Source organism: Dreissena polymorpha, chromosome 14, assembly GCF_020536995.1.
Source record: "Dreissena polymorpha isolate Duluth1 chromosome 14, UMN_Dpol_1.0, whole genome shotgun sequence".
Classification (NCBI taxonomy): Eukaryota; Metazoa; Mollusca; class Bivalvia; order Myida; family Dreissenidae; genus Dreissena; species Dreissena polymorpha.
The window spans coordinates 18,131,887-18,141,782 of NC_068368.1; the positions used below are offsets into that span (position 1 = coordinate 18,131,887).

At 37.6% G+C, this 9,896-nt stretch overlaps 1 protein-coding gene across 6 annotated transcripts in view; it reads left to right on the forward strand.

Moving 5' to 3' along the window:
- Positions 1 to 9,059, forward strand: part of LOC127858418 (uncharacterized) — a 75,966-nt gene extending 66,907 nt beyond the window's left edge. For 3 of the 6 annotated variants that reach the window (XM_052395560.1, XM_052395559.1, XM_052395562.1), the window contains one exon: positions 4,333 to 9,059. In XM_052395560.1, coding sequence (XP_052251520.1) covers positions 4,333 to 6,773 — 2,441 coding nt within the window. In that variant the 3' untranslated portion in view covers positions 6,774 to 9,059. Of the gene's footprint in view, positions 1 to 17; positions 628 to 1,149; positions 1,309 to 3,544; positions 3,915 to 4,332 lie in introns of all 6 variants that reach the window. The other 3 variants (XM_052395557.1, XM_052395558.1, XM_052395561.1) reach the window with 2 other exon arrangements.
- Positions 9,060 to 9,896: the final 837 nt, after the last annotated feature.

A 9,896-nucleotide genomic window follows, 5' to 3' on the forward strand; every position in this document is an offset into this window, starting at 1 on the left:
TTGATGCTGTTTTGCAGAAAAATATAAGTGTGAAGGAAAATGTCGGACTACAAGGACATCATTCGGAACCCGGAAACCCTGTACTGGTTTAAGGCGGCCATGGGTATGAACATAACACGTGACTGCTTGCTTGATATTGTAAAGAAAATTAGTAGTGCGTGTTATGATGACATTCGTAGAGAAGTCAAGCAACAACAAGGTGTTCTAGAGAACGATGTCTGTAATCAATGCCACACTCCAAATGTCTTACCGTGTGACCCTACGAACATATGCTGCAAAAGGAAACGCGGAAAATACGAATTTCATAACATTCACAAGCCGCGAAATTGCCCAAATAATAATTTGTGCAATGAAATTTGTAAACAAATAGTAAAACAACACCGATTTCGCTCTCAGCAAAACTCACACAGCTTTAAAGGTCCTACGTGGATAAACACGGATGCCTCTAAATGGTGTTTTAAACCATGGCAGATTTCTAAGTGCTTTATCTCAAAAGATGGTTACAAAGACGCCAACCAAGCAGAAAGCACCGACTTCAACGGCATAGTCAATGTCATGTACAACTGTGAATACTTCCAAACGTATTTCAAGAACGACCTGACGCAAAAGGAAAATGTGTGCACGAAGGTAACAAAACTTAGGAAAAAAACTGAATATTGCGTCTATATGTATTTATACATAATACTAATATGAGGCAACAACGCCATATAATTACGATAAAAGTCAATATGTTGCCTTTTGTCTAACATTTCATACACGTATAAACTCTAGAAAATGACGAAAGTAAAACACTAAACATAACCACATGAGCAACCATTTAACTTAATGTTTACACAACAATGGATTTTAACAAACACTAAATAAACGTCAAGCTTCAAAATATAATTAATTTGGGCGAATTTGTTTACATTATTCTGATTCAAATTATCTTTTTTAACACAACTATGTATATTTACAAACACTTAATGAATGTAAAGTTTCAAAATAGAATAAACTTTGGCAAATGTGTTTTCAATATTCTGAGTACATGGCTGAAAGGGCAAAATCTCTTTACAATCATCATTCCCAAACACTTCATGAATATTTATTTGTGTATATATGTTAAACAAATGAATGAATCAGAAAGTTATCAACTAACTCACATTCAAGGCAATAGATCTGGGGCGTGCTGTACGACATACGTGTACAATGGCCATGGTAAGACAAGACAGTGACAGAGCCATCGACACACTCGTATCGCTGTTGCAGAACCTAAAACACGTCGATCACCAAGCTACGTCACGGACGGCAGTGGACAAGTTAACACAGGTTTGACATGCACATGTTTAGTGTGCATTTTAGCTACTAGTACCACGTAACTAAGTAGAACATGTACCGTGGTCGGGCTGTCGTTGACTAAACCGGCTCCCACACAATATTGTCACGAAAATTTTGACTCCTTACTAAGGAGGGTTACTGTGAAACCCGGCAGCACGAAGAATAAGAGCTTACAAAGGGCAGATTGACACTCAATAGTGTCAACGGCCAACCCAGGGGCAGTGGGCATATGATGCACCTTAACGGGAAACACGACACCCCCGCTCTACTACTAGTCGTCTAGGGGATCACCTTAGAAAAGTGCGAGTACAACTTCAGTCCTCATGCTAGAGTTACGCCTTGCAGGTTAGGTTTTGGTGAATCGAAGGCTAAGAGAGTCTACCCCTACTTCAAATCCGGAGCCGAGATCCACAAGGTGGTCTGATATTTTCTAAAAGGCATTTTGAAAACTCTTGCGACGCTGCCGGTGGAAAGATGTATCGGCTTCGCCTCTCATCTGCACTTGTAAGCTTGCGTGGATAGGGGAAAGTGTTAGAACACTGTCTCCAGGATAATCGAATGACCTCCAGATCATCTGTGATGTCCGAAATACCTCAGTTATCATTAATGAACCTTTAAGACTCCTGGTCAATATCGCTACACTGCAAGAGACGCGGCTGGTTCTGGAATCCATACAGAAAAGGACTTCACATTCTTCTGGCAAGGGAATAGGGCTGAGGACAGAAGAGAGTATTGCGTTGGTTTCGCTGTTTGTAGTCCTCTGCTTAGGATGATAGAACCATGACAACAAGGAACTGTAATACTGTAATCACTCGGTCCCACAGCACCACTGAGCCAGTCAACTTGATAAGTGTTTACTCAAAATTCTGTTTCACCAATGATTCCAATAACGATTTCTACAGCCAGATAGACTTTCTTAGCAATACAATCCCCCAAAAAAGAACACATGGCACTGCTGGTTGACTAAATGCTACAGAAGGCGCCGATCACAACTCTGTAATCATGCCATAACGTCAGTCTCATTACCACCTTCTTCCAGACCAAACCACCGCATAAAGTATCTTGGAGACACCCTCGATCCAACGACTTGCACCAGCTCGACATAATCCTTAACAGGCGATCTTCCTCGAAATGCATCTTCTCACCCGCAACTTTCATAGTGCTGACTGCGACACCGATCACTCACCGGTTTTCCGCAAGAAGATTCAGCCTAAGAAGTTTCACCGATCTAGGTCTGAGGGCAAACATCGTATTAATTTATGCAAGACCGCCTACCCGACAAGGTGGTGAAGTTAATCGAGAATTTTTGGGGGTGTTCCACCTAGAACCTAAAGAGCCAAGGGGCTTTGAGATTGATCACATCGGAGACAAGGTACTCAACACTCTTGGAAACTGGGCTGCGTCCACGCTCCCACAATTTTCGGCATCTTCGCTGTCCTGCTGAAGAATGGCTTTGGAACATCGACCGAGGGTGTCTATTTCCACATCGGGTGACCGAGGGCAATTAAAACTTCAAACATGTGTTCGGGGTCATTGTATGTGGTAACTAACAAGGGTCAGTAACTGACAGGCAATATCGCCAAATAATATAGTCAGAAAACTGGTTCAGGTGAACGTGGAAAATCTCTTTATCATTGTTTCTTCTACAGGCATTACATTCAAACTTTACAAATGTGTTCGCGGTCATTGTAAGATGAACTTTACCAAGATCATTTTATTCTCACCTGTAATTTAGCAGAAATATGCCCCTTTTTCTTTAAATACTAAGTTGCACGTTTAATATCTCCATGTCACTGTTATGCTTAGCTACTCTATTGAAAGTCAACACATGTAATTGGGGTCAATGTGTGAGGTCAATGGTAAAGTTTTATAACTCTGACTTGCAATGTAGTAGAATTGTGCCCCTTTTGTACTTTTGAGAATTTTAGTTAACGTTTGCAAGCAACTACTCAATCTGTGCATATCTACCCTAATTGAAATGATTAAATTGTAGTAAACGTTTGAATGCATTAAGAGTCTTTAGGAACATTCTTGTCTAAGTTGAATAAGCACAATCGCCAACTTTTAGCATTGCCATGTCCCCTTGCAATTAAGGATGTGTACAGAATAAATAGGGTATTACAATTTTACATATGTAATACATTTTATTCCGATTACATATCGGAAACTATATCCAGATAAATAGTCAGTAAGACTACATATCCTTATATCGATACTATGTTTACAGCTGAAGAATGGGACACTTGCGATCACAGACGAAGATATTACTTTAACCTTTGAATACTTCAAAGACAATTTGACGGGAGAAATTAAAAAAGTTCTTGAAAATGAAAAGGAAACACTCGTCAGGGCCATGAATGATGCTTTAAAGAATATAGGCGAAAACATCACTGAATCAATCATCGATGCTGGAGACTACCAGCTTGCAAAGATAAAAAGTAAAGGAGATGAAGTGCTGAATGAGTTGGATAATGTAGCATCAGCTGTAAAATTATTAATTCCGAGTACAACGCCGAAAACCAACGAACTCAAGCATCCAGGAGTTACAGTTGACGAGACTACACCACCCACTGTTGAAATGAGCAGTACATTATCTAGTAAGTGATATGTATGTTTGTGATCAATATTGTCGTAAACGAAATTTATGTATAATTGCTTCTTACACGTACAATAACAATTTGCCTTATTTCCAAAGACACTACCATCAAAGAAAAAAACTACAAACATAACTTTTTATATTGTCAAATTGTTCTTAAGCTTGTTTTAGCAACTTTCTGTGTCGTTGGTGTCGATTCAATATATCATTACCTATTTCGGGCATAATACATAAGAATTTGTTGGTGTTTTGTTATACACGTCAGTCGCTAAATTTGTTTGCAGATTTTTTTAAAGCTTGTTTTAGCAACTTTCTGTGTCGTTGGTGTCGATTCAATATATCATTACCTATTTCGGACATAATACATAAGAATTTGTGGGTGTTTTTTTATACATGTCAGTCGCTTAATTTGTTTTCAGAAATACAGGCGTGGTTAATCGAACAGTACCAAGCAATGTGTGTCGCGCCGGTTTCCATGCTAGATACGGACATAGATGTACCTTTAGAACGGATTTACGTGACCCCGTCCATTAAGGAGCTTAAAAGAGTCCAGAAAGACCAAAATGCAGTGCATCACACGGTACAGTCCACACCGTCTTCAAATGATGTAAGCAGATACAATGAGCTATTGCTTCGTGATAGAAAGCCGGTTAATACAATTTATATACAAGGAAATCCGGGTTGTGGCAAAACTACGTTTTCAAACAAGCTCGTACTTGATTGGTGTATAGCTCAATCGACAAAGGTTACATCCAAAAAAGACACAAGCAGCGCAACAACTAGCAAGAAAACACCAAAGCAAAAAGCATTCGACGATCTTGACACTTTGCGAGACTTCACATTTCTGTTCTTTGTGTCATTACGTGATTACAGTGGATACATGTGTAACGTCACACAGATGATTGAGGATGCTATAAAACGAAAACAACTAACGTGGGATGACCGCGTCTGGGAGCATAAATGTCTTGTTCTAACCGATGCCGCTGACGAATGGTTCCACGCCGAAATACCATTCCCTCCGCCATCTGATTCTACTTGCAAATGTCATAAAGACCGCACTATGCCGCTTTATTTGCAGCGAAATAACATTACCAATATTATAACCGCACGGCCGTGGAAACTTGCCGATCTAAAATTAAGCGATACTTTGACGCGAACATTTGAAATTTCCGGCGTATTAGACTACACGACGTTGTCGAAAAAATTGTTTCGTGTTTTAGCCAAGAAAGACAGTATATCGAAAAAGGATCAACAAGCCAAATCTACTGAATTCTTTAACCAAATAAACACACACAATTTAAAACATATCATTACTATACCAGCAATGTGTGTTCAGTTAGTTCATCAGTTCTACGTTGGACGTTTAACGGAAGGTTCATGGTGTGCTGTATACGTCAATATGCTAGATATGCACATAGCAAGGGGACTGCAAAAACTTCAAATCCCAAAATTTGACACTGGAAACAAATCATGTGGGGATATACCAGATATATTGATAACAGAAACAGCCGAGTATATGAAGGCTAATTTGTCGCTGGTGTATTCCGCCAGTGAGCTTGCATGTAAAACTCTGACAGACACTAACAAACACTCATCGCTTGTCTTCCGAGAAAACACAATCACACAATACATGACGAAAACAGAACAAGATTACTTAATTCAGACAGGGATTATCACGAAGAAAAAGTCTTTTGCACTTTGCCCAGGAATGAATGTTCCATATATGTTTGTGCACAAAACAATCCAGGAATTTCTATCATCGTTGTATATTGCTATGACGCGGACAGAAATGGACGCAATCATGCACGCAATACAGTTGGCATATTGTGATGGTAAGTCTATTTTGGACATAGGTCAGTTGTTCATCTTTACATGCGGAATCTGTCTCCCAGCAGCTGAAAGAATGTCAAAGCATATCACGGATGTCATTACAAATGACATGGAATGCAAATTGCAGGATGGCTCTGAGGTGTTTTTTCCATTTTCATTACGTAGTGAAGCTCAAAATATTGTATTGGATGGCATCATTGAAGGGGCGGCAAACGAGCAGGCGCGCTTCCGTCTGAATTTCAGTCATATCATATACGAACCTGAGTTATCCAATAGATACTGGGTATTCGGACCGTATTCGAGCAGAATAAAGGCGGTTAAAACCTTAAAAGATATGAACATGTCAAACATTGTTAGTATTGATACAGCATATACAGGTTCTCTGGACGAATACCCTTTGCAGGAAATTATAAAGCAATCGAGAGAAACGTTGTCGTATTTAGGCATCCATAATGATGGAAACATTGATCTACAGGGTGTAAAACTCAAGTACTTGGAATGTGGTATTAAAATTAATATTACCTCTGTAGATTGCAGCAATATGGTGTCATGTACGCTCACTAAAGTAACGCAATTAACAGAAAGGGTCCTCTTCGAGTCGTTGTCAGCAACTGGTGAAAACATCAGATTTCTTAACATTGACCGTTGTGCGAATATTAAACTTTTCTGTGAAGCTCTTAAAAACCTTAAATGTCTACACACGCTCAAATTAACTGATACACAACTTGATGATACGCAGCTGCACGATTACTCTCCTGTATCGATCAGGCTAGTAAGGTACTGTCGAACACGTGTTTCCGTTCAAGTCATTAAGTCGATGGTGGAATGGTCAAAGTCACGGGACGTTTGTGTAAAATGTGAATTAGCATGGTCTACTGATGATCTGTCTGAGGATGCGAAGTACGTCTGTGACTGGATAAAGCAGCAAGACGGCATTGCTTTTTATGACTATTCAGATACTATTATCCCTATCCGTGCATGTACTAATATTTGCTGGAGCAAGCGTTTAAACCTTGAAGTAAATAATTAAGAAGTACATTAAATAATGTTATTAGCATTATGCATGTAAATGTTATCGTGTTATATATGCAAATTTAAAATAAGATTGAATAATACTTAAATATTTGTAAATCAATATGTGTGCTAAAATGTGGTGTTGTTGGTCGGTTCTCTGTGAATAAGGTATGAACACGCCATGGATATTCTGCTTCCTGGTACCGGTTGGTATCGGTGACAAGATCGATTGAACGTGCCGTAAAAATTACTTCATAAGGAACGTAAAAATTGCAGCCGCATATCGTGTCTATATTTATTAAGTTGAATGTCGGATTAGATGTGGAAAAAAATTAATTGTTGATGTAAGATGAAACTAACAATTGTTCGTCTATTTAAACAGTGTGTCGATGTAACAAACATGTTTCTGCAATTCATTGCACATTGACATACACGTATACGCTGTTTGTTACCGGAGTGTTTGTGTATCTTCCCGTTCCAGTCGCTAATTGATATGAAGATTTTCGGAGTCGGACGAGAGATGTTCGGAATTTTGGCTCACGCATGACATTAAGATATTTCTCTGGATTAATTGTGCCTGTTTGAATCATTAATAGGATCGAAATCTTGCAGAGCTATTAATTATCGAGCATCAACGTTCGTGAAACGTGTCTTATATCCATTTCATTACCGAATGTGATATGTCTAGTTTTTATCGTAATAAATACAAACATTTTGCAGTGCAGTTATTATCTTGTGAAACTATTTTACCCCGTTATTTGATCATATTATTGTTTCTATATATTGTTAGCGGAATCCGACCGAGTTCGCCGTATAAAGCAATTAGATTTGTATATTTCTTGAAATAAATGTTATTCTAAGAAATTAAAGACGTCTGGGTCTTTGGCTGGGTGAACACCTCGTATTTCGGAACAAAAATTCAGTACAAAACTAATCATATTTAATTTAAATCTTTATGAATGGGTTAGTCCGTGTTTTGACATTTTCATTCTAATTATATATCGAAGACACGCTTGTTGCGCTATAAGTTTGGTGGACCTCTCAAAATTTCCATTCTTAAACAAGCGGCTTATAAGATAAATGGCGAAACTTTTTAAATGTGTTTTTTATATGAACTTGTTAATAGATCGTTGAAATAAAATATTGAGTTTTTTAGAGACATTAATTTACAATTCTCAGTAATTCCAAATAATTTTCGACGTCCTTTGTATAAGGATATTTTGCGAACAGCTCCTTGTTATTGGTTTAGAAAAGTAAGATTTGTTTGATTTTTACCAGAGATAATATATCCGTTTGGTGTTCGTTTACAGGCGTTAAAAGGTTATTAATCTAGAAAATGTCAAGTCATGAGGAACTCGGATCCTGCTGTTTGACCCTTATGATTGAGTCAATGGACGCTTATACTAAAGAATGATAACGTACATGAGACTAGACGCACAGGTACATTTGCTATACCGCGTTTGCAAAGTGGTGCCTTATGTTTTTGCCACTCAGTTGTATCCTTAGCAGGGAGTTATATAATAAAACAACTGTTGGTTTTCAAGAAATACGCATTTTTCTTTTCTTTTTTAGTTAACACTACTTATTTTATCGACTGCACAATGAAATGGAATCAAAGAAAGCCTTTTATTTTTGAACACAGTTTTCGTGTTGTAGATAATGAATTGTTGTCAGTGGACCACCTATTAAGTCTATTAAGTAGAGTTTGCGAGTAAATGTTCGCGATATTTGTCATAACGATCCCTCTGTCGTTTTATCTGCGTCATTTGAATTTATTTGAATCAGTTTATTGCTTTATGGTTTATGCACTACACAAGAAACGGACTAAACCGATGTAAACAAAATAAATTTAATTTTAAAAATACTTAAAAGAGAGTTGACGGTCTTCCTCTGTGCACTTCCTCTTAATATCCTCTATTATTATCAAAAGTTGCATTTAAATAACTTCAATACTCAATGAGTTTTGCTCCGCGCAAGAACTTTAACTAAAGATCTATAACTGTGTAAATTCTAATGAAAGTTTTATTTATATTACTCTGCACTTTTCATTAAGCTCTTTATCAGTATTTGGAATTTTATTTGAATCCCTTCATTATTGTATACGATATGCACTATGCAAGAAACGAACTATAGAAAGAAATAAAGGACAATATATAAAAAAAATACCGATTCAAAAGTTGTTGGTATCGTACCCAGCCCTTTGAGTTAATGTCGTATAGCAATGTACTCGGTTTCATTTCAATACCTTCAATACTACGGCAGTAAAATTCTCTGCACAAGTCAATTGACGAAACAGGCAATACTATAAAAGTCTTGATAAAAGAGTACTATTTCTATTTTCTTGTACTATTTTCTTCCCTTAATGTCATCTATTGATATATTAAGGTCAATGTGAAACCGTTTAATACTTTCAAAGTTTAGGTCTGCAAAAGAATATGCACGACAAGAGAAATGAAAGAAATGGACGGTAATAATAGGACAAAGTGCAATATCTGAAAAGATACTGATGATGGAGTATTGTGTCTTGAGATCCTGAAGTATTATTTAAGAAATAGAAAACCTCACGGAGGGCCCTATGGCAGAATAGTGACCAACCAGGCAGCCCCAAATAGTATATGGACCGACGCCAAAGGCTGAGGTCCATATACTATTTGGGGCTGCCTGGCTGGTCACTATTCTGCCAGTATTATTTAAGAAATAGAAAACCTCACTGAGGGCCCTATGGCAGAATAGTGACCAACCAGGCAGCCCCAAAAAGTATATGGACCCACGCCAAAGGCTGAGGTCCATATACTATTTGGGGCTGCCTGGCTGGTCACTATTCTGCCATTGGGCATGAAGTGAGGTTTTCTATTTCTTATATTATACCAAACATTTTTGTGCAGATAAATGTCAATAGAAATAAAAATTAATAACACAATATAAATTCCATATTAATATTTATCAGTTACTATTATAAATATGTACCGTATTAATGATGTGCGCGAGTTGTCTACCTGCGAAAGTTGGACACGGAAAAAATCGCTTCTAACTTCAAAATTCATTTTTATTGTAAAGCAATTCACATATTGGAATACATTTTATATAGAGATAACTGCTTATATCACAGACAACATGTTGCAAAACATTGATCCCACAT